Genomic DNA, 27,417 nt, shown 5'->3' on the forward strand with positions numbered 1-27,417 from the left:
GGTCAAAGAAGGTTCTTTGACCCGAGGTTCTTAAACATTAGTAAGTATAATGATCACCTGTGGTGCTTATAATAATGCTGATTATTGGGCGTCATTCCAGGAATATTGATTTAGCAGATCTGCATGGGCCCTCCACACTGCCTATTTAATAGTACTTTGAAAGTGAAAGTCACTCAGTCGTGTCTGACTCTTTGTGACTCCATGCAGTCCACAGAACTCTTCAGGCCAGAAGACTGGAGTGGGTAGCCTGCTCCCTTCTTCAGGGGATCTTCCCAACCCAGGGATCCAACCCAGATTTCCCACATTGCAGGTGGATTCTTCATCAGCTGAGTCACAGCAGAAGCCCAAGAATACTGGAGTGGGTAGCCTATCTCTCTCTTCTCCAGCAGATTTTCCTGACTCAGGAATCAAACCAGGGTCTCCTGCATTGCAGGCAGATTCTTTACCAACTGAGCTATCAGGGAAGCCTTAATAGTGCTTTAGATGACCCTAATGCCAGTGTTTGTAGGCTATACTTTGAAGAGAAATCACTGAAATTTGGGCTAGGTAGATTGACAAGTGATGAAAATCTCAAATTATAATATCAAAATCACAAGTTCAAGAATTTTTTTTAAGAAGAGTATATTTGATATTTTTAGAAGAGATATTCTACTTTTAAAGTTACATGAAGATAAACAAATGTAGAAATTTATATACTATTAAGGATGTATATTATTAATGGTTTCTTCCACTGAGAATCAGGGGAGCAGGTGGCAGAGAGAGAAAGGTATGAGGTGTTAAGACAGGGTTCTTAGGAATTTACACGTATAAATCACTGCCCTTTAACTTAAACATATAAAGCATGTATTAAATTCTACCTTTTTGAGAGACAGGCATTAGTAGCATCTGAGAAAGAGTACAAATTTACTTATTTACTTCATGGAAAGCTTTCTTTTGGCACAAATGTTTGTGAGACATATTGAAGGCACATAATCATTTTACGGAATTCTAAATATATTTACACAGTTGCCCTAAAAGTTAATAACCTTAATTTCCAGGCACCACAAGGAATGTAAAAATGCTGGCCCAGAACTCCCCACATTTCCATCCTTAAAGGTATTCCAACATTTATATGAAAAAAGGGTATGTTTGCTGATATATGCCTGTTCCTGATGCTTCAGATGGTAAAGCATTTCCCTGCAATTTGAGAGATCCAGGTTTGATCCCTGGGTCAGGAAGATCCAGAGGAGAAGGAAATGGCAACCCACTCCCGTATTCTTGACTGGATAATCCCATGGACAGAGGAGCCTGATGAGCCACAGTCCATAGGATTGCAAAGAGTCAGACATGACTGAGCGACTAACATTTTCACTTTCTTTATTTCTCTAAAAGCGATTTGATGAGTCTTTTACACCTTGATAAAGTAAATTTATAAGTTATCTTATAACTATCTTCAGTAGTTTGCTACTTTTAAATTTTATTTACTTTTTACTTTCATCTCAGTTTCAGGTTTATAGGTTTCATGACCTTGACATGGAAATAATATTCCTCCAGTCTATGGGAAATTTCTTTGATACTTCTTCACCTATTAACAAAACATGTCTTTGGTTACTAAAAGGGAACTCTTGCCTGTATCAGTTATGTCTTAGATATGACCTTACTTTATTTAGTGTAGAACTCTGAGAAAAGAAATACTTTTTACTTGGAATGTGTAAAGATAAAATATAAAACACAGCAAACTGCTCTTCAGATTACTTAAAAAAAATAACATTTTACATTTGAAAACTCAGAACATTATCGCTGATTTTGAACCTTTCTCTCCACAGCTCAAATGACTGCTTACTTTTAAGAATGAGATGTGTTATTTACTGACCACATACACCTTGATCAAGTAAATTTTAAATAATGCCATTAAACTTTTCACAAATGAGCATCCTGAAACTCACATTAAGTGAAGCAACATGCTGAAGGTCACAAACATTGTAAATAGTTATTAATAATCCAACCAATCCATTCTGAAGGAGATCAGCCCTGGGATTTCTTTGGAAGGAATGATGCTAAAGCTGAAACTCCAGTACTTTGGCCACCTCATGCGAAGAGTTGACTCATTGGAAAAGACTCTGATGCTGGGAGGGATTGGGGGCAGGAGGAGAAGTGGACGACAGAGGATGAGATGGCTGGATGGCATCACTGACTCGATGGACGTGAGTCTGAGTGAACTCCGGGAGTTGGTGATGGACAGGGAGGCCTGGCGTGCTGCGATTCATGGAGTCGCAAGAGTCGGACACGACTGAGCAACTGAACTGAACTGAACTTTTTATTGATCATTATTGCCGGCTCAAAAAGCAGTTTACTTGATTGTCCTAGACACGCTTATGAACCCTTTCTTCAGGTAATATTTTTACCACGTAACAATTTTCAGCAAAACAAAGACTGTTAATGCCCTGGTGGCTCAGATGGTAAAGAATCTGCCTGTAATGCAGGAGACCCGGGTTTGATCCCTGGATCTGGAAGATCCCCTGGAGAAGGCATTGGCTACCCATTCCAGTATTCTTGCCTGGAAAATTCCATGGAGAGAGGAATCTGGCAGGCTAAGGCTCAGGGGGTAGTAAATATAGTCGGAGATGACTGACCGAACACCTTTCACTTTCACTTTTACCAACTATAGTTAGAATTGTTAATGGTTATTACTTTTTATCGAAATCACAAAACACTGCTATTAGTCTCAAAGCACTTGATAAAAATATTATCTAGAGCACTCTATTATAAATTAGGACTTAAAAGACATTTATACAATTATGCCTGCCAACCAGCAACTGCCTGAATTTAGCCTAGGTTAGGGTACAAGATCTACTAGGAGTGTGTGGAAATCTAGCAAAGAGGAAATCTGAAGTTTAAATATTTAACTCTAGCTATCATGAAGGATAACCACACCAGTTTTAATTCTCAGACTTTTAGTAAGTCTACAAACTACCAGATTTGTTCTATGGGATTCTAATTTAGGATACTACGTAAACAACTTTTCTCTAGACTTTACGTAAGTGTATTAATAAAAAGGAAAATCAAAACTCAGGAAAGTTTGATAAAACATATTGTTATAACCACTAACATCATACAAGTTCTAGAGAAGAATTATTCAGAAGACGAATACTGAATTAAGATGGTTAAGTGGTATAAGTTTTACCCAAAAATGACTTCTCTGTCAACCATGCTAAATTTAGAAACTTAAAAATCTAACCTAATGCCAAATAAAATCCCAGAGGTCAAACGAATAGCAAAAATATTAAAAAGTCCTCTTTTATGGGTCAGTTATACAATTCAAATTTAGAAGAACTTTAAAGGATAACTCATTTTAATTTTATATTTTTCATAAATCTTCATAATACATAAAGCTCAGACATTCAATTTCCAATATCACCAGGTTCAATTAAATGTGCTTGTTTAATGTATTGTGGCAAGATACTCCTTGGAGAGATTGTTCTGTGCAGTTCTTAAAGAATCAAAATTCACAATGACTATTTTATTTGCTAATAAATATTCAATATGTCATTTTGACACAAGAATTTCAGTTATATAATTCTATCTGCTCAATGCAAAAAAAAAGAAAAAAAAGGAAAATGAAAATGAAACAAAAATTATAAAAAAGCATACTTCCCTACTCAGGGATTTCTAACACAAATGACTATCAGTAAGCACTGCACCTGCCTGAGCTAGTGTGTCATGAAGTTGTAGTTCCAGAAAATCTTCCATATGGATTTAGGTGACATGTTCATGCATATGAATTCAACTTATTACCACTAAAAAGAGTACCAGAAAGATGAAAGAAGAGTGAAGCAAATGGAAGTCTCAAGCTAAGACAGCTCATTTTGTAGTGTTCAGGTAATGATCTGTCATGTATACCCTTTGGCTTTTCAGAAAACACAGCATGAACAGGGATGAAAAGCTAGAATCATAACTGGCACAGTCACTGTAAAATATATGATGTGTATTTAAATCCTCAGTGGCACTTGTGAATATATATCACTTCTATAAATATTCTTTCAAAAGGATTTTATTCATGTTCATTTAACCATATCAAAATATCCTCATTTGGGGTGTTTTACTACAAAGCAGTTGTTGAGATCTGTATCAAGTATACCCTAAAAAAGAGAGACTAGTGAATTGTGCCCTATATTAACATGGAATAAGAGGGAGAGGGCTCAAATAAATACAATTAGAAATGAAAAAGAAGTTACAATGGACACCTGTAAGCAATTATATGCTAATAAAATGGACAACCTAGCAGAAATGGACAAATTCTCATAAAGGTACAATCTCCTAAGACTAAACCAGGAAGAAATAGAAAACAAAAATATGAACAGGCCCATCATAAATACTGATATTGAAATTGCCATTAAAAAACTCCCAACAGACAAAGTCATAGACCCGATGGCTTCATGGATAAATTTTATCAAACATTTCAAGAAGAATTAACCTATCCTTCCGAAACTCTTTCAGAAAATTGCAGAGGAAGGAACACTCCCAAACTCATTCTAGGAGGCCATCATTACCCTGATACCAAAACTGGACAGAGATATCACACACACAAAAAATTACAGACCAATATCACTGATGAACATAGATGCAAAACTCCTCAACAAAATACTAGCAAACCAAATGCAACAATACATTAAAAGGATCATACACCGTATACCATGATCAAGTAGGATTTATCCCGAGGATGCAAGGATTTTTCAATATCTGCAAATCAATCCATGTGAATACCACATCAACAAATTTAAGAATAAAAGCAATAACAGTAGAGAAAAGGAGCAAAGAAAAACTGGCGATATATTTAAGGAAACACCTATACAAGATTCTGTGACTAGCAAATGTATAAGCTAGTCCTTGTACAAGCAAGTGACTGACTGTCTATTTGGGACAGGATGAAGAAAACCTGAAGATGAATCCAGGTATTTGGCTAGGGAGAATGGATGAAAGTAAGGATGGAAGAAAAAATGAAAGATGGGTGAGGTAGAGGAGTAAGAACAAAATGCATTGACTTTCCAGGCATACAGCATTCAATGGCAACAGTATTTTCACAACATAGCAAAGCACAAGGGGAAAAACCTAATGCTGGTGATCGGTAGGAATGAACTAGCCCCACTGAATACAAACACGTCACATTGTCTTGGATAGCTACTGCCTTAGTTAAGTATCTTTGAAGCATAGTCTGTAGAAGAAAATGTTTTGTGCATGTGTTTGTATGTATGTGTATAGATTTGTCTCTCTACGTGTGTTACATGTAACATTTATATCTGAGCTCATGTAGCTGGTCATTTTTCATGAAACCTAGTGATTACCTATGGGCTTCCCTGGTGGCAGACAGTAAGGAATCTGCCTGCAATGAGGGAAACCCGGGTTTGATCCCTGGGTCGGGAAGATCCCTTGGAGAAGGAAATCGCACCCTACTCAGTATTCTTGCCTGGAGAATCCCATGGACAGAGGAGCCTGGCAGGTTATAGTCCATGGGGTCGCAAAGAGTCGGACACGACTGAAGCCACTTAGCAGCAACAGTAACCTAGATATGAAGGATTGATAAGGCAGAGACAGTCTTATACTTTGTGGGTTTGGATAGAATAAAAGTAATTTTATATACAAATATTGAATGTTTATGTTGTTTATCTGAAACTAACATAATGTAAGTCAATTATATCTCAGTTAAAAAGTCATTCTGTTAGGTAAATTGTTATTAAATCAATATCATTAATTATATATTATTATTAATTTAATATACTTAGGTATATTTTATCTTTCATGAGCTAGAACTTTATATCATGGGTTGAGATATGTTGAATCTTATTAGACTTTTGTGTTTACAAAATTTCATTTCTGTGAAAGTGAAATTAAAAGCAATAGGCAGGATTAGTGACAGAAGATTTTTGCTCTCACAAAGCTTATGGAAAAAGAAAACCCATCACTTCAAAGACAAAGTCATATATAAATACATTACGCTGCTCAGAGTATGAATGGCAGTATTTTAGAGCTTCCACTAGTACGCAAAATTTAGAGATAATGTTTTAACAGTTAAATAATGTTTAAAGCACAATGCATTTTCAAGCACATTTTCAACTACACACCCATACCTTATACAATAATTTATTACACTGGAGTCAAATGTTTATAATAAAGTTAAGACTTCTTGGATTAATAATCCTATCATATATATATATTTATGGCTATTAACAATTTTATATTCACTTGCCTCCACCTAAATTTATTGCAACTGATTCCTTTCTCCTGGCAATAACTATTTCTACCTTAGCTTTTAATATCATTATAATATATGAACATGGCAAATATACCTAGTATTACTGAAAAAATATCATTCCACCAAAGCCAACAGAGGATAATAAGGGACAAACAAAACGTATTAACTTTTATTCTGGATTTCTTTTAGGCTCCCCAATGATACTAATTTCTTGACAGATGTTAATATACTGCTTTCTTAATTTAAGCGTTTCTGCAGCAATTTACTGAATTGTAAACCTGACATTATCAATGTTTTCTTCTTGGAACCCAATAATAGTCAACACCTTACAAGAGAAAATGTAAACAGAAATTTACTACCTGCTGGTCAGGAATGAAAGTTTTCAAAGTGAGCAAAACAGAGTTGATTTAACACAAGTATCCAAAGGAAAGAATTAAGCTTCCCTGGAGGTACTAGTGGTAAAGAACCTTCCTGACAGTGCAGGAGACCTGAGAGATGCTGGTTCCATCCCTGGGTTGGGTAGATCCCCTGGAGAAGGGTATAGCAACCCACTCCAGTATTCTTGGTAGGAGAATTCCATGGACAGAGGCTAAAGTCCATGAGATTCCAACAGAGTTAGACACGACTGAGCAACAAACGTTAATACAACTTTCAGCTTAACTATTATATTGCTTAATTTTTCACAGGAAAAAAGAATATAATATTCATCTTGATATGATAAAAATATAAATCCATTTCACTGCTGTAATTCTTACAGTAAACTGCTGTGACATTCAGCAGTGAGATACCATATTTAGATGAAAGTTTGAAAATGCTGGCTGTTTACATCTGGTATTCATTCAATCACAGGTCAGAGTACAGCAAGTACAATGCAACTTTTCTAACAATGTATCTTACTAATAGATTTCCATTCAGAGTTCAAAGACCTTATTCTCTCAAACAGAGCGAAAAACAAAATATGGGAACAACTCAATGGCTACTGGCATGTGCCTACTGCATTTACAAAATATTCGTTTTATATATTCCTAACATATGCGAAATACATCCCCTTGCATTTTCAATGTTCATTAATGAAGTTACTACATAACTTAACAAAGGCACTCTGGATTTAATACAATGCTACATAATTAGGGTAGTATAAAACATTTTTAAAAGAATGTATAGAAAAAGATTTATTCATAAAATGCAATAAATGTTTTTTCAAAACTTGCTTTCCTAATTGCTTTTTGAGGGTAGAAGAAAATCCCAAACAAAAAACACACTTAGAAAAATTACATCACAAAGAGTCCCAGTCCCATAAGATGATTATTTAAAATCTACATTACACTATTATTTTTTCATTTAAATATAATTTCTAGAAGGCATTTTTAAATTATGTAATAAAATATTTTGATATTAAATATGCTCCATCTTAAACATGGGTCTTAATAGCTGGAAAATTATTCTTGATATCATACAGTTTAAAACCTTGAGTAAAAAAGCTTGATTATTAAATAAAATGCATAATATTCTATTTTAATAATCATTATATACAATATATAAAATTTTAATAAATTTCACTGAGAAAACAATAAAGAGTTTTTTTCCCTATAGTCAAATGCTTTTCTGTAATTTTTAATACAAAAGCTTTTACAGGGTCGGAAGACACAGATGTGTATAACGGACTTTTGGACTCAGAGGGAGAGGGAGAGGGTGGGATGATTTGGGAGAATGGCATTCTAACATGTATACTATCATGTAAGAATTGAATTGCCAGTCTATGTCTGACGCAGGGTGCAGCATGCTTGGGGCTGGTGCATGGGGATGACCCAGAGAGATGTTGTGGGGAGGGAGGTGGGAGGGGGGTCATGTAAGAATTAAAGATTTTTAAAAATAAATAAATAAATAAATAAATAAAAAATAAATAAAACTTTACAAATCCCATACTCTTAAAAAAAAAAAAAAAAGGCTTTTACAGATGGTATCTGTGGTAAGCTTGAGCAAATCATTTTAACTGACAAAATGAGCATTTTTGATTCCATAATCAGACAGTAATTCAGTGTCAATTTTAATTCACCCTAAGAAAAACAAATGCACTGAAGTGGCATTTAGGAAAGATGGCTTGAAGTTCATATTACAATAGACAGTCAGCTTTTGCTGTCTATTTAAAAGAAGAATAATTTGTTTAACCTAATTGTATTGTCTTAGTTCAAATATATTCAATGTATCTGTCAAGTGAGTCAAAACATCAGGAGTCCAGCTATTTACTCACACATTTTAAATAAAACACATAGTTATCTTAAAACGCTGATCACCACAATGAAAGGTTTGAGCTACCAGAGAAGTCTAAGGTTATAATACTGATATTCAAAAGATATAATTTCAATAGTTTATTTTCAGAGATAAACTATGAAACAAATTTATTAGGTATTTCATCCTTTCTACTTATCTAAAATAATTATCATAGAAAATTTTAGTATATAAAAACTAGTTTTCTTAAAGAACACACATTATAAAAATTCATAATATATTGATTATATATTAAGATGGGTCATCTATAAAATTAAATTGGGTTTTATTGGTTATTCCCTAGGGGTGGTAAATAGCAGATGATGACAAGTTTTGGTTACTAGATAACTATTTAACATGCTACACAGCACAGCTAAAATATTTCATAGAGAAAATTTATATACTTCAGTAGAGTTCTTTACTCTTTAAGGGCAATAAAATCACCAAAGCAGTATTTTCTTAAAGTGCATCAGATTAAAATGTTGGTCCTTCATATACCAATTATTTTTAAACGGAGGAAGCTGATGGTGAGATGTAGAAAAGCTATCAAAATAAACAGAAACAAGACTTTTTCTTATAGGTTTTCCCCCCCTTACCTTAGAAGATGAAGAATCACACTCCTGACATATCCATCCATAGCCTGTTTGTTTAGGAGATTTTTTCAAAGGAGGATCCAAACAACCAAAATGGTAGCACAGTCTGCATTCATCACACCTGCAGGGTAAACAGATTTATGGTGTATCTAAATAATATTAAAAAACACCTTTTTCAGAAAACAAAAAACCAGTAAACTACTATATATTTCAACTGTAACACTGTTAATTCTATCCTTAGCTGACAAGATTACTGAATTAATGTTTATGAAAAAGACAATCTAAACCTGAAATAAATGTTTTAGGAAAAATAAAATACCAAAACAAAATTAACAAACAAAACAAATATCATTTAGAACACATTGAAGATAGAAATGTTAAGACCATAGGAATAAATTTATGTGTATAGCCATGTTTTCAAAACTAATATTAACATTTTCAATTTTGAACTTTAATAATAATCACTTGCCTATTAGTTTTAAAATATTTAATAAGATACATATAATTAAAGACTGAATTCAATCTAATACATTATGATTATTTTAAAAAAACTTTAAATCTAATGAATTCTACTAGGCCACACTAAGCTTAATTCTATATGATTTGTGTATCTCATCACTCTCCAAGTTAAGGTAGATTCTAAAAACAATTTCTAATGTTTGCAACATGCTAACATAATCTATAGCAAATAAAAACCATACTCAGAATTTCATGTTATTTTCTAAAATACAAATTTTCTCAAAAATTTACCTGCCACTTTCAGTGCATTTGGGTTGCAAAAGTACCTCCTAAGTACATTTTAAAGCTTATTAACAAATGTTTTGATAGTGTCTTTGCCACCTATGAGGTACAAAATCTAAGAAAACTACCATACCTATTCTTCGTTTCAGACAATCTCATCCTGCTGACAATGAAGAAAGATCTGTATTATTCAGTGTTTTTCAAAATGAATTTTGCATCAGTTGGAATAACAAGATGAAAATTTAACAACAAATAACAAAGTTGTATATATTTTATAGAAAGGATTATATTCCTCATTTTGTGTTCCTTTTTTAAGTTAAAAAAATAATACTTTCTCCAAAGCAATCTGTTACATTCTCAATGTATAAGTTACCCTTACTGATTTAAAACATAAAAAGTTGAGGAATTTATAACTAGGAAAGCAAAGAGGATATTTCATAGACAACATATTTAAGTAATATGCTACTTAAATAAAGTACAAAATAACTATTCAATAACTTATGTGAGAAAAAAAGGGGAAGGAGTTACTATGATAAACAACATGCAAAGAAAAGCAATTTATTTTCACAATAAAGGGAACTGTAAATTTACATTTATAGCAAAAATTTCATATCATTTTACAAAACCCAATCTCCCATTTCAGGACTCAAGAGTTTCAAAAAATTTAGCAAATTAGCTAAGCTATTCAAGTATAAAGAAGTCTAAAACAAAATACTATGTCCTAAGTTTATGTATGCATTCCTCTACAACTTTCTTCTTATAAACCTAACAAACTTCAGTACTTTTCCAAAAACCTTTGCTTAGACTCAAGAGATGGACTTGAATAAAAATGTTTATTATAATAATTTTAGCTATACAAAAAATCAAATCAAATGGAATAATAAATGGTACTCTATTTGTTGTGCCAGAATTACATAACTATCCAAAATATATCTAAAAGTAGTTAAAATGTTTAAGTACCTATTTTTCTATTATTAAGAAAATGTAATAGATAATAAACAGCTAACATCAAACATTACATAAAACTAAATGGCAAGCCTGTACAATTTTATGTTCTTCTCAATTGAACTTATTTACCTTTCAGTAGTTAAGGTTCCAGTTACATTAAACACATACAGGACCCTTCAGAGTATAAGCATTTCTGAGTTATGAGAAGCTAGAGATTTCTAGATGGCTAAGAGTGTACTCCTTCAAGCACGGAAACTATTTATTTCAGTCATCTTCAATGCGAAATTTAAGAATCACATTCTTTGCTTCATCAAGAAAAATCTGTTAGATATGGTTTACTCTATCTTTGTCATCCCTGGGTCACAAACACGAGTAACAGATACTGCTACATGTCTAACAGTTGTGCCAGACTTTTGTGTCTGGAAATGAGTGTCATCAGTCTGCCATACTTCTGAATTGTTGTATTCAACTATTTTAGGTCCTCACTTGCTTGAAAAATATCAGTCACTACTTTTCTGATATTGGCAGTGTTATTTGTTTAAGTAGCATATCTCCAACAATAATTCATTGTGGATTCAGAAAACAGATCACTCAAATCTGTGTAAATTGATAGTTAAAAGAGCATGGAAATGAGAGCTGCTAAGTACATGGGCTCAATTTTGGTTAACTATAGTCTTTTTTGCTTAATTTAGGTTTTTTAAAGCAAGTTTAGATTGCCAATAATCTAGGCTTTTGATAGTGAAGAGTTATAGTATTAATGTTTTCCTAGTTCATATTAAATTACAACCTAACTACTCTATCTTTACAAGTCCATGCCATAGTAAACTTGCAAATTATGATTTCTAGTGTACAACTAGAATCAAATACTATATGAATACAGAGGTAAATCATAATTTATTACCTTTTACCTTCATGTACACCTTCATGGTGTACGAATATAAAGATGCGTATATACACAGATATTTCAATCTAATAATTGTTTCCCGAGTGGCTCAGATGGTAAAGCGTCCACCTGCAATGTGGGAGACACGGGCTTGATCCCTGGGTCAGGAAGATCCCTGGGAGAAGAAAATGGCAACCCACCCCAGAACTCCTGCCTGGAAAATTCCATGGACTGAGGAGCTGGGTAGGCTACAGTCAATGGGGTCGCAAAGAGTCAGACACGACTGAGCGACTTCACTTTCAGTTTCTTTCTTTCAATCTAATAAATTAAGAACAAGTTTGTGACACTGAAGTAGTTCAGATTTGCAGCTGATTTCAATTAATTGTAAACTTAAGCTATCCTTCAGCTCAATAAAAAATGCAAAAGGAAAGGATTTTATATGGTAGATTTGTTAGAAGATGATATTGAGTAGATGCTATTTGGAAATGACCCAATCCTTACTGACTCCTTCATTAATTATACTTTTTAGAATGGCTTAGTCTACATACAGAACAAATGTATTAGTGTTGGGTTCAAGAGGAAAGGAGGAACTTACTTGTTAGAATCAGGGGGTGATATGGGAATTCTCTGAAGTTATAGCTCACTCACTAGTAAGTAAAAACTGCAATTCCAAGACTAAGTATTAATAGCAAAAAGAAGCAGTTAATACACTTAGGAACTCCCAAAATTCAGGAGAGGCAAACAGAAAAAGAAATAACCTAATCTTGAAACCATAACTATTAATTAATAAGTGTAAGTGCTTTCTAAAATGACTAAAATTATTTCCATGCAGAAAAAAATATATTTGTTCTATACTAAACTATTTAATTGAAAATATCTATAGCTTCATGTGCTGGTAACAAAAATATCCTGAGTGATACAAGGGAACTCCAGTAGAATTTGGAAGAATTACTTCACCATAAACAAATGTAAGAGATACCATTAAGAATCCTAGAAATCAAAGAACAATTTAGATGATAAAAATGGTGAATTACTTATTTCACGCGCACACATACCACTTTGTTAACTTTGGCAAATTTTGTCAGCCAACAAATTATGGCTTAGGTTACAAATTTAGATCATTTTAAAAACTCAAAAATCAGCATCTCGTAAGGATCTGCAATCATTCTGCTACCAAAAAACTGAAATAGAGTTGAAATAATTACTGATCGAATTACTATGACTGCTACATCTAATTCTGACATATACTTAGAAATACATAACTGTAACACATAATATGGAACATATTTATCAAAATAATAAATACTATGAAAAAAGCAGTCATTGACCCACAAAAGCATACTGATATAACACAATATACTTTATTAAATAACACAAATGTGTCTATGTTAAAAAAACAGACTAGTATACCAATGGCACATATATTAAATGCGAAGACAATGTCTTAAAATAGCAAAAGATAATATAAAACTAACGTATAAAGAAACACAATTTTTTTTTAATAAAATGCAAACTGGATGCCTAAAGAATATCCTTGAAACATCTAATAAACTTGTACACATTAACATATTATAGGACATTCTAAAATTACAATTTTAAATGAGATAAAATAAATCCCATTTATAATAAAAGGAAACCTGATTGATTAATTAGATTCTTACTAAATACAATTTCCTACCCATCAGATTCATAATGGATACAGATTTAAACAATAAAGCAGCTATATGTATATAGTCTTTTACACATTCATCTAACAAAATACAGTGACCAAATAAACATAGTTCTATACGTATTTAAAATACTTACTTAGCATACGGTTAAGTATAGCACCCTAGACAAAGAAGAGGAAGAAAATGATTTATGTTCATATGTCCTGTGATCCATAGAAGCAATCAATCATGTGTTTGTCTGATTACTGAGAATATGCATATAAGTAAAAAGAAACATTTCCATCTACACCTAAGAGACAGGCTAGTGTTGCAAAGGGTTTCTTAAACTCCCTTAATTTCCAATTGATAATTTTATTGGGAAAGTACACTAAGTAACTACTTTTTAACCAAAATAAGTTAAGTGTACCTCCTATATATATATATATATAAAATTTATAGCTAGATGATCAGCTAAATTTCAGGAAGAACAGAAATCCACAACATGGAACTTGAAAAGTGATGTACATGTATTATAACTAGGATGATCCATAATCACAGCTATTTTTTACGTCAATGAACGTTTGATTTAGATCCCTTTCAAGTCTATACGGAGTAAAACAAAACTGACTCTGACAATGTACACTATTACATTGGTTCACTTATAAAAAGAAACACACACACAATTAAGTATCAAGAGAAATGTGGGTTGGATTTTCTTCCTTTTTCATGACTTCTATGTAAAAATTCTATATAAGAATAATCAAAAGAATTGTATTTGAATATAAGATTACTTACATAAAATCTTACTAGCAGTTAGAACACCTACACAAAGGTATTATTAACCAGTAGTAATAGACTCTTTTATTGAACGGTAGCCAATTATTTCAATTATTCATTTTAGCAGATGGAGAAAATGCAGGTTTGTGTCCCATGAGTTAAATCACCTCTAAAATAATACAAGCTTGCACGAAATTCTGCATTCTACCAATATTAGAATAACACTTAATATCAATAAAGGCAAACTTTATTCCTTTTTACAACACTTTTAGTGCAAATAACCTATATGAGCATTTTCTAAATAATTAGAAAACATCTATTATAACATATTTCACATATAATGACTAATATGGAGTTCTTGAACATATTTTTATTAATGCCACTACAGACTTCCATCACATGCAATAATGAATGAATGAGTGGTAGGAAACACAAAAATATCCTTTACACATTTAAGTATATTAATTGGAAAAAACATTTCAATAATTATTGAAATCCAAATTCATTTTTAATTTCACTTAAATAATGGGGTTAATTCAGCTTGCTACATCTGCATCAGCCAAGTTATAAGATTAAAAGTGAAAGGAAAAAAATAAAACATGAAACAAAAAAGTTCATATGAAAATGCACAATAAGGTCAAGTTCCTCTTCACAGCACAAGAGAACGATGAGACATTTTCATACCTGAAACACGTCTGCTTCGTTCTGTAATAAACTGATCTCCATCTGCTCATGCCCTTGGAAATCTTTCAGCAGTAAAACCTGCTGTGCTCAAGTCCCACATAACTTTGTATTTCCCTGCTCATAATTAGCTAATTATTCTCTAATCAATAATGTAGATCTTGATTTTACAACGTATATTAGATAAATGACATAATGGCTGGAGGTCAATCTCATTTTATTTACAAAGCCCAGCATGAGCATCCAACTTCATTATATCTTATGTACCTGAACAGCAGTGAATCTTATCAGCAGGCCTACAGAAAGTCTTAAGATTGAGTACTGGGACAAAGAGGCCTACATTTTTATTAAATTAAAAAAAAAAAGAAGCATTTGCAAAGCATGTCCAGATCAGAAATATTTTTAATCACAATCCTTAGTGTTATGTAAACTGACAAAGTGCTGACTCAGACAAGCAGGAAAAAATTTCTGCCTTCATATATCATGCAACTCTAAAGCTGAGTCTCTTAAACAAGTTTTAATTGTTGAAATGATTCCAGAAAATTTAAAGAAAAATTAATGATGTCAAGATATCATTCTGCTGCAGAGTCCTTCTGAATTCCTTTAAAAGATTTTGGTGAAATATTAATAAAATATTCCCATACTGAGAAACAAGTGAAGCAGTGTTAAGTTTTGTCAAATAACGAATATTAAACGTTTAAAAATAGTGATCTCTTTAAGTGTATGATGTAAAAACAGGGAAATAGGATAGTGAGTGTGAATATTCTTATTATTTGTTAGTAATCAATCTATTTTTACTATTAAAAATGCAAAATCAGATAAACACTCAAACACATGAATAACAATGATATATAAATGATAAAAAGTTTCATTTACAAACTTAAAATGGATAAAGGTTAAGGCTAATTTCCACTTTCATGTTAAACATAATCCTAATTTCAAATTTTAACAAAGTTCTATGGACAAAGGCTATGTGCCTTGATTCATTTCTGTGCCTAAAATACTGCGATCTCCATAACAGGTATAAAATAAACACCTATTTAATTGAACTTATGTATAATAAAGAAGTTATATTGCATGTGTTGTAAATAGAATTACCAGAATCTCTTTTACCTAGAAATAAATATTTTTGAGAATTTAAGGGCCCTTTAATGAGATTAAAGCCACATACAATCAATCGATGTCAAGCACAACACCATGATTCTTTTAAAAAATACTATATACAAATGGTTGTCAAAGGATGTCCCTGGCCAGCAGCAGCATCATCACTTGGGAACTTGTTAGAAAAGCAAATTTTCTGGCCTCATCTCAGAGCCACTTAATTAGGAACTGCATGGAGAAGGAGGAGGGAGTAAAATGCAGAGGACTAAAAGAAGACAGGTGGTATGTGAGCAATCTGCTTTTAAACAAACTCTCCCTGTGATTCTGATGTCCTACAAAGTTTCAGAACCACCGCTATATACTGTCATGTCATTCTTCTTGTATCTCAGAGTTATTTATTTTACCCCTTGATATTTCAGTATTTTTTTCCTTTCCCTATTATGAGACAATGAACCATCATTCACTTGTTTGGCTGTTTTCTCTTATATATGTCTGTAAAATATGAACAGTTTAGTGTATATTTCCTTAAGTACACACTAATATCTCCTCTGAATAACAACTGGACCAATTTCAGAAAAGGGTTAATTCTGTTCCCTGGAAATATAAGAGTCTCTAGGAGATTATTATGAGAAAGTGTTTTATCCTATTCTATTCAAAAGTTCTACTCCAAATACAGGTTTGTAGGAAGAATGATCTTATGAATTCTGTGTTTTACATTTTTATATTTATATTTGTGATCTGTGACCAAGATTCTTAGAGCTAGCACCAAATATGGAACAGGATATCTACCACAGAAGTATAAAGTAAGACAGAGAATGAAGACAATATGTTATTACAAACAGAAAAAGGTGGAAAGGATTTTGATAGACTGACATCAAAAGCATAAGACTTATTAATTATTTTTTTCAAAATAAAAAGTCTAAAATAAAATGACCATTAGTAATTTCTCATCATATATCAAAGGAGGATCAGGTCCCAATGCATTAGCAATTCCTTTTTTAAGGAAATGGAAATCTGCCATTTTTCTTAAAATCAGCTAAAATTCAGCAACAGTAATCATTACCAACTTTTTCTTAAGATTATATAGCAATAAATAGTGAGTCCTTCTCCTAAGGAAAAAAAAGCCTACTGGTTTTGCTACAGGTTATTAATATTTTTCCTCCAATGTTACAAGGTCTTTCAATAAGGTGATGATCTCAGTTTATACATATTTTATATACATTCTACTTTTATTACATATCCAATAATTATGGTTCCTTAGTATAACTATAGATTACTAGCATATAGCAACTTTATACTGACACTTGCTTTTGATTATCTATAACATTTCCTACTCTATTCCTAATGTTTAAACTATTTTCAATTGCCACTATACCTGAAAAGATGTCCCAAACCACATCTATAAATCAGGTAATTCCAAGAGACGTGTTGACAATTTACATGTAAATATGCATTTCAATTTCAGCAAAGAGTCTCTTCTAAATCAGTTCAAGATGAAGTGATGAAATATTCAACATATTTCTGTCGTTGACTTAAAACTGGATCATTAAAGCTTGAAGATCAAATTTTAATTCTGCAAACCTTTGGAAAGATACAGATGTTGATGAAGATCTTTCATTTGGCAGGTTGTATAGTCAATAAGCTTTGTATCTCTCTCCTTATTTTGCAACCTCATATTTACGTTTGAGAAAAGTAAAATTAAACCGAACAGAGAAAGTTTGCATTAAGTCAGTGAAGACTCAGTAAGTTTGGTTACTAAAAATATCTAGAGATCAACACGGATATATCTTATTTATTTAAAATCTGAAGTTGTAAAAACTGCATGCTAATAATACTAGTGCTTTCACACTAGAACTAATGAGTCAAAACTAGAATGGCATATTCTTTCACAAGTTTTCATTTTTGCTGAATTATTATAAATAAAAGTAACATTTAATATAGTCTACAGTTGTTTCCCAATGTAGCATTTCATATATGAATATATGTATTATTAGCTGGATGAAACAGAACAGCAGACTAGTGGAATGCATTGTCTTTCTTATTTGATACTAGATTTGTTCAACAACAATGAGTAGCACATTGCATGTAAGTCCCACAGGCTTCCACACTCTTTAGTAAGTCCAAACACTGTATATCATTTGCCAAAAAAGCAAGAGGGGAAGACATTACTTAATGGACAATTCTGACAAGACATTATCTAGTAGTTTTCAACAATGTACATATCAAATGTTTCTGATTTTAAAAAAAAGTTGGAGGGAAAAAAAAGAGAAAAAAAAATCCATAGAGGCAAAGTAATTGCCTTGTCAGTCCAAGTAACAAATCAATCAATTACATTCTATTCAAACCTGACAAGCAAAGGCAACTTTTTGCAGTGATAAGCTTATGGGAAGGACAAGATAGCTGTTCTCCTTTACTTTATGTACTCTATTGAGAGGGTAATCCACATTTTAAAAATCACACTTATAAAAGAGGTTTCCAGGATTGCCTCCGAGGATGAGCTGTGGCAGAGTTGGGTCTCATGAAGGGTATCTACACAGTAAAGTGATAAGAAAAGAACATTAACATTTAAAGATCACAGCAGATCTGCACTATGTCTTATGAAACACTAAAAATAACCATGGTAGATTCAAATAACATATGATCTGGTCCAAAGAGACAGATGCCCTGAATCTAAATGCCATGATCTTGCAAAGGTTTTTACTAGTTAAACTGGAACTATTCTATCATTAGAAACACTGAGTAGCCTCTTGTATTACTCTTATTACTTGTAGTTGTCAAAATAAACCTTACTAACCAAAAAAAGAAAGCATAAAAATGATGAGGGGCTTGCATTTATACAAGCAAATATGTAGTTCAATCAATAAATGTTTTAAAAATAGCAGTTTGGTATTTTCTCATCAAATATAGCAATAATGATTGAGAAAGCATGCAACTATGCTAAAAACAAGTGCACGTAATCAGTACAGTACAGGACTGGTTCTACTCAAGTAGAGCGTCTCAGGGAGGAAATTTTCAGATGATTCTTACTCCCCGGGCTTCCACTGCCTCTTTTATAAAAGACTATATTGGAAATGCTTTGTTACAATTATGAAAAGTATATCCCCAACCAGCTATTTGAGTAGATCTGTACAACAAGTGGCAGAATACATGACATTGTAAAGACCTGGTCATTGATTATAAATACACTAATTTTGGCCAAATTTCAAAAGTCATTCATTTGTATTTATTTTCAAAACTTTCATCGTTTCTTGTATTTACTTCCCTATCAATAAATTTTCTGAGTAATTTTAGATGCCTAGCAATTTGAGGTAACTTTTTTGATTGTGGTAAACAAAATTTTATCATTCTCTTCAGATATTTACATCTGTGTATATGAGGTGAAATTGCCAACTAGTCACACATCACAGAAAAAGTTCATTTCAATATTTATTAGAGAGATGTGTTTAATGCTTCTAAGTTCTACTGAGAAAAAGAAAGTGAAAAGTGGCACAATCACAGACAAAGTGCTACTGAAGAACTACCATGTCAAACTGAATAACCTCCAAAGCAAGGAAAAACAAAATTGTACAAGAAAAAAAGGATATAACATGAAACATAGTTTTCAGAGAAATGTACTTATCAACATATGAGAAGTAAACAGAATGAACAGAAGTCACTCACTGAATAACAAGGAAACAGACAGGAAGAGCTGAATTCCCTTGTTGAACAGTCACATGTGCTAACTTTTCTCAGCATTTGAGTCTGCAAGTGATGAGCTTTAAGCACATTCTAAACCTGATATTCTGAGAAATGCTTTGTCAGCAGGTTAAGCATTACTAGATAAGCATAATGCAAGAGGAAGCGAGCACATCATTTATCACAGAAGTGCATTTAACTTGAACTTATATGCAAATACAATGGAGACTAGCAGACAACCCAAAGATGTATTTGTACTTAACACTGATAGGAATTTGAAAACAGAAACACTAGATATCATAGAAATCTGCTTTTAATTCTAATTAAATCTAGATTTAACTTTGAAAACACTAAAAAGCTATCACTAATATTCTTCCATTCTAAAATTTCACTTAATTTCCAGAATAAGCAATATGACTTATCCTGTGTGCTACCTTCCTAGGACAGAAGACTACTATGTGGTCTTTTATATCAGAGGTCAAGCCTTGACTTTGTATTTATTCCATGTGCTTCTAATAAGTTTACTTACAAATTAATGTAGAAAAAAAGGGAATTATATATTTTCAAAGGGCTTCCCTGAGGCAAGCTTCTTGTATAGTTGGAATTGCTGACCAAGAAGAAACATCTACTTTTGCCCCAATGAAGGCAAATATGCTAAAGAAGCATTTGTCTGGTCAGCAGTATGCCTAATGATTAGAGCATTCGCAACACATTCAAGACTGACTGAACTCAAAACTAATTCTACTACTTCCTGTTCTACCTATTGTGTGGTCTTGAACAAGTTAAAACTTCTCAGTTTCCTCAGTCATAACCTAGGGGTAAAATGAATATCTGTCTAATGGAGTTGCCTTGAGGATTACATGAGATAAACTATGGAAAACACTAGCACACTGGCCCTTAATAAACTCTATAAACTAATATAAAACTAGATACTCGGCAACTGACGTGAACAATATTAGACTTATCAAACACTATAGTAGTGTGTGTATTGTAAAGGAAGAAACTATTTTCTAATAACAATTTATATAACACAGTTTCAATATATCTTTGGGACAATTTGTACTTCATAGTGCTTAATGTCTCTGTACCTCAGTTATCTAATCTCCAAAATGGAGATGTCCACACCTCATATGACTGCTGTTAAAAATTGAATGAGATAATACATTCAGAGAGCAGAGGAGAGGATCTGGGATATAGTAAGCATTATTTTAACACTAGCATTATTTTAATCTCTAGTTCATAAAGACTTTGGGGTTCAATTATTAATAAAATGTTAAAATATCATTTTCTTATGTATTATTATCTATACTTCAAAATCCATCAGCTCCAACATTCATATCCTATCTACAAATTCTAATTCCAATTACTATGTCTATTCCATATGTCCAAAACTATACAAATCTATACAAACAGCACAAATCAAAACCTTGTTACAAGAGAACAGATGAAACGGGGTGTTTGATTAAAAAAAAGAAAAAGAAAAATCAGAACACAATATAGTTGGTTTCTAACACTAGAAGTTAGATAATGTTTGTTTTATATGATTCTAATGATTGAAATTGTCAAGAAGAGATACCTTAGCTGACTTGGAAAAGGAAACTGCCAGTGATCAGAGCAGCCTCTAGAGGGAATGGGTGACTTATACACTTCTATCCTGGCAGGGGCTCTTTGCCTGTTACTTAAGTAGTGATACTGAGCAGATGACTCAAGTGCCAAATTGACAGTGAGATCCTTTTCCGAACTGTATAGGATTTGTTTTGAAATTACTATGAGTTACAAAATCTGAGAAAAAAATGAGGCTGAGACCTTCATTTTATAGATGAGAAAATGACTATAATGGTAACATAATTCAAGGTCATTCATCTAGCCAGTTGCAGAGCTGTGGGTGTAATACCAGTCTTTCTAAATAACTGAATAACCCCTTTGATGTATAAGTTAACAATATTAACACACTGCAGTAAATAATGAGTATAAAATTACAAAAAATAAATTTTACTGAAAAATAAATGCATGAAATGAGAAATATTTCACTGCTATATATGATAAAAATTATAATGTTTACTACTCTAAAATTGCATACTCCAGAAATACCACACTTCACTATGTAATTAATGGTTACCATGTTCAGGCTTCTGGTTTTTTTTTTTTTTTTTTTTTACAATTTACTTGTCTATAATGCATTTATTTTAGAAAGAAAATTTAAAAATTCAAACACAGATAACAAAAATATTTATAAATCATACTAAGTTACTTGAAGGTTTAATGGTTTAATATAGGTTTGAAAATCAATGAATGTCATCATTGAATACTAAATGCGTGAGGAAGGTTAGCCACTTCACATGTCTAATAAAATCATCAAATGAGCTTAGTTATAAAGGAAAAAATATATACTGAATAAACATTTTCTTTTCAACAGAAATTTTATCAGAATACTATTCTAGTAAGAAAGATTCAGTGGCAGCTGGTCTATCTCAATTATCCAATTACAAATATTTTGAACATTAAATATCCCTTTCCCAATTTTTACTAACAGAAGAGCATTCTTAAAAAGAACTTTCAAGTATAGTTTCCTTCACAAGACTTAGTTTATTTTTGAATTTCCTCTTTAGAATCTAATCTCTTCATGATGCATTATAGAGCATCAGTTTGGTTCTAAAGACATTAACTTTAACCACTGATCATTGTTTTTTATAAAGCTAGGTCTAAGGCACAAAGGCAATATCCTTAGTATTAGGGATGGCTAAGTAACTCCTAAGAACAGTAGCATAAAGCATTCAATTTTAAATTTTAGACCCTTTTACCCTAAATGATTCAGCAAATGTTCAAGACAACCTTGGAGTGGTGCTATTTGGAGAACAAATAACAGCGGGGTTCAGGAGAAAATGAAGAAGCAGGAGAGCCTGTGGCCTGCTCAGACAGGGAGGATTCTGGTGGACTTCCTTCAGTGCTGGAGCTCAGGTTTAGGTCATTTAATCAGGCAAGGAATAAACCAGAAAGTTGGAGGAATCAACATATATTAGAGCTAAAGAATGCAGTTATACCAGCTTTACTAGCAATAAAAAAAACATGGACAGCCAAGGCAAACAGAGTGGAATCCAAGGAGGCCTCATTGGAAGTGAGAAACACAGACAGGAAAAAAGAGGAAACAATGAAGAAGCTCAAGTGTACAGAATAATCTAGTAGAGAACAGTGCAGACATCATAAGCCAGCCAAAAAAATGGGAAAGGAAAGAAATGGAGAGCTTAGTTTAATACACCCCTTTCTTCCTTGCCTCCTCATTTTTGGCTAATTATCTGCTGTAACCACTGGTGTGGACTTATGTCCCCTAAATACTGAATCCTTTCCATTTATTTTTCCATCAGTCTAAGTTCGAGGCCCCCAAACTGGTCATTCATCACACAGGCCACCACAATATCAACCTCATAAAAGTACTCTTCTCCCTGTTATCTCCGACCTTCAGTGAATTCCTACTGTGTGTGCTTAAGTGCTTAGTCGCCTCAGAAGTGTCTGACTCTTTTGGACCCCATGGGCTGCTGCTCACCAGGCTCCTCTGTCCATGGGATTCTCCAGGCAAGAATACTGGAGTGAGTTGCCATGTCCTCCTCCAGGGGATCTTCCCAACCCAGGGATCAAACTCACATCTCTTATGTCTCCTGCATGGGCAGGCAGCTTCTTTACCCTACTCTCAAAATTTTTAGCCTGAATCCAGGCCCCAATCTACCTTCAATCTACATCACAAATGGCTCCAAGGATCCCACTCTATGTCTTTCAATTCACTTCAGTTGCATCTGACTCTGAGACCCACGGACTGCAGTATGCCAGGCCTTCCTGTCCATCACCAACTCCCGGAGTTTACTCAAACTCATGTCCATCGAGTAGGTGATGCCATCCAACCATCTCATCCTCTGTCGTCCCCTTCTCCTCCCACCTCCAATCTTTCCCAGCATCACGGTCTTTTCAAATGAATCTGTTCTTCGTATCAGGTGGCCAAAGTACTGGAGTTTCAGCTTCAACATCAGTCCTTCCGATGAATATTTAGGACTGATTTCCTTTAGGATGGACTGATTGGATCCCCTTGGACTCTCAAGAGTCTTCTCCAACACCACAGCTCAAAAGCATCAATTCTTGGGTGCTCAGCTTTCTTTATAGTCCAACTCTCACATCCATACATGACTACTGGAAAAACCATAGCCTTGACTAGACGGACCTTTGTTGGCAAAGTAATGTCTCTGCTTTTTAATATGCTGTCTAGGTTGGTCATAACTTTCCTTCCAAGGAGTTAGCATCTTTTAATTTCATGGCTGCAGTTGCCACCTGCAGTGATTTTGGAGCCCCCCAAAATAAAGTCTGTTATTGTTTCTGTTGTTTCCCCATTTATTTGCCATGGAGTGATGGGACCAGATGCCATGATCTTAGTTTTCTGAACGTTGAGTTTTATGCCAACTTTTTCACTCTCCTCTTTCACTTACATAAAGAGGCTCTTTGGTTCTTCTTTGCTTTCTGCCATTAGTGTGGTGTCATCTGCATATCTGAGGTCATCGATATTTCTCCCACCAATCTTGATTCCAACTTGTGCTTCATCCAGTCCAGCATTTCTCATGATGTGCTCTATGTCTTTAATCATATTCATTCTCTTCAAGGATCTGGTACCTCCTATCTCAATCTTCTGAAACCTGCTCATACTTCAAGATCCAACTCAAATGTCACCTTCGTTTATATGGAAATTTCTCCCTCATCCTTTTATAAACATCCTCATTCCCATATAAAGTCTTATGCCTTTATACATCTTCCAAATGATAATTTGATGAATAAATAAATGGATTTTAATTTCCTTAATATTAAACAGATTAGAAAATAAATTTGATGAGACTAAACATAAGACTATTAAAAGAACTGGAGGGAAACAGATTCCATAATTTCTTTACAAACAAAAGCTTCAAAAGCACAATCAAAAAATTTTTTTGGTCAGAGTGCTTAATATATTCACTATAAGAAACTCAACTTTCCTTTTTAAGTGATCTACATTTAAAGGCCACTTCACAACAAGGTCCTTGATATAAGCAGGCAATTTTTAAAATTCTTTAATAATTGACTCAAATGAGTAACTGACAAAAGAAATGGGTCTGGAAGACTTCAGTCACTTAAAAAGCAAGTTACTGACATGTAGTTTCTCTTGGATGTGACTGAATCCCATTGATTTAGTCTTTCCTAGGCCTATTTTCCTTGTGCAGCGGGGTCTGTGTCCATCTGATTTACTGAGCATCTATAGAGATGACCTAACAAGTTTCATTCAAAGCAGAATTCTTCCTCTAGTTGCTATTATCTGGAGAGAACACACTTAAAGTTACTTTCATGTAGTTCAGTCTATCAATTCTCACAGTATTCAACTGGCTAAATCACACTTAGGACACTTCAGATCATGGGTTTCATGTACTATCTATGTACCAAAAAATGAAACACACACACACACACACACACACACACACACACGCAGAATGTATGATCAATTTTATACTAAAGTTAAGTCATAATCACTTTTTTAATTGTATAGTTAGAAGGTAATAATTACCTTCACTTTTCTCAAATTTGCCAAAGTATTTTAGGAGAACAGACAAACATTAAGTACCTCGTTAAAAACTGTTTGTGGAGTTCTGATATTCAACTTTTAAAGAAACCATGGAGTATTCAGATAAGGGTCAAAGGAAAGTCATAAGGAATTATATAACTGATATAGTATATCTGAGAGAAAGGCTGAGGAAACTGAGGTATTCACTTTTTTTTTTTTTTCTAAATTTTTCACTTTAATTCACCAAAGAATTAAAATAACAGTATAATAAAACAAAACTCAGATTAAATAACAATGTGCCATTGCCTACATAAATTAAATATCAAAACAAGCAATTTGGGCAAATGAAAGGAGGTACTGAACCCAGTGGTTTAGTCTTAGGTAAAGAATCCCCGACAAGCAGGAGATGCAGGTTTGATCCCTGAGTTGCGAAGAGATCCTGGAGAAGGAAATGGCAACCCACTCCAATATTCTTGCTGGGAAATCCCACTGTTTTAGAAACAAGTAATAAACTCTGGAATTGATAGTTTAAATTTCAGATAATCATAATACATGCAAGGGAACAAAGATCACAAGAAATTTTTTTTTGTCTCGTTAATGTGCAGGGTTTTAAAGGGAAAAAATCCAATTTAACAGTAAATGAATCTTTTGAACACTTATTGTGTTCTAGTTTCTAACTCTAGTTCTACTAACTAATAAATTTAATGTATATAAAAACTGTACTTGATAAAAATAAAAAATCAAGAAGAAAACAATCTAATTCCATATCAAACTCTTTTTTTTTTCGGCCAAGCTGTATGGCTTGCAGGATTTTAGTTTCCTGACCAAGAATTAAACCTGGGCCAAAGCCAGGAAAGCACCAAGTCCTAATCACTGGACTGGCAGGGGATTTCCCAAAATTTAATTCTAAGAGTACTACAGGGTAAGCAATGAGGTGTAAAGGAAGCAATGTTATGTATATTTCATGCACATATGTGCTTATATTTATTTATATAGAGAGTAAGTTATTACTTGCCAGTTAAAAAAAAACAAAGAGGTTTAATGAGACTTAAAAGTTTGCCCATTGTTAACATGTCTATCTGATATTAATAAATCACACATCGTTACCAAAAATTGTTTTCAGGGATTTTTAAGATGGCCAAACAAACATCAGAACAAGAAGATCTAAGAAGTTTTCAAAGTTAGCAATTTTATATATGGGATATAATACTTCTATAATGTGTGCCAAATTTAAAAAGATATGACTGCGAAGATTAAAGCTCAAGAAATGCATGAAGAATTAAACTTTTTGTACCATTTACATTCAAGTGACCAGACTAAATCAATAAAATGTCACAAAATAAAGTAGCTACTGTTACAAAAGGGAAATATGGAAACTCAATGACGTACAGTGACACAACACTGCAAAAGATTTAGTATTTCTAGTAAGTACTTAAACAATGAAAAGACTTGTGCAGTTAATCCAGATGGAGTTATATTCTCCAAAATTAAAATGAACCTAAAATGATCAACAGTCCAGATACTAGAATAAAAGTGTTAAAAAGTATAAACATTAAAACTAATAATACTGTTTGTAAGGCATGTAAAGATACAACTGTGCACTATAATAGTGTCTTTATAAAGAGTAGGATTATTATAAGAAGTTAATAACAGAACCTGTAGAAACAGTTTGATAACGAACACTGAAGTCAAGAAGTCTGGGTTCTAAGCCTAACTCACGCTAACCAAGTAATCTCTTAAAAACTATCCGTCCAAATAATTACAGAAAGATTACGGTATGCCAAGTTTTATTCTGGCACTTGAGATAAAAGTATAACTCTTCCATTAAATTCACAGTCTGATGGAGGGTCAAGTGAACTGAAGTGTAAGACTCTATACAGGAGAGATTTAATACAAAGTAAAAAGCATTATTAGCATATAGGCCTGCAACAAATAGTCAATAAAACATATTAGGTAGACAGACTATCTTTGCTTGATTAGTAGGAGAGAGCAGGCTAAGGAAAGGATTAACAAGAGAAAACACCAACAAGATTAAAGCAAGTGTTACAAAGTAAGTAGGAATTTATCAGGGAGAGAATATGTGGAATAAAATTTGAAGATATACAGAGGAGTTCTTTGAAAGAGTATACCAGAAAAATATTTTGCTGGCATTTGGCTATACCATTCAAAAACTAAGTGGAGAGTCTGGCTAGAATTAACTTTGGGAGTATTCTGAATTAAAAGAAAGAAGACATCAAAGATGAGATCACCAAGGACTGTGTAGAATGAAAAAAAAGAAATTAAGGTAGAGATGGCCACAATAGGAC

General features: G+C 33.1%; 1 protein-coding gene across 3 annotated transcripts in view; it reads right to left on the bottom strand.

Moving 5' to 3' along the window:
• Positions 1-27,417, bottom strand: part of PHF14 (PHD finger protein 14) — a 196,130-nt gene that overhangs the window by 45,275 nt on the left and 123,438 nt on the right. For 2 of the 3 annotated variants that reach the window (XM_013963156.2, XM_013963157.2), the window contains exon 17: positions 9,094-9,211. In XM_013963156.2, the coding sequence (XP_013818610.1) occupies positions 9,094-9,211 (118 nt within the window). Of the gene's footprint in view, positions 1-9,093; positions 9,212-17,251; positions 18,400-27,417 lie in introns of those variants that run through there. The other variant, XM_013963158.2, reaches the window with a different exon arrangement.

Source organism: Capra hircus, chromosome 4 (assembly GCF_001704415.2).
Source record: "Capra hircus breed San Clemente chromosome 4, ASM170441v1, whole genome shotgun sequence".
NCBI lineage: Eukaryota > Metazoa > Chordata > Mammalia > Artiodactyla > Bovidae > Capra > Capra hircus.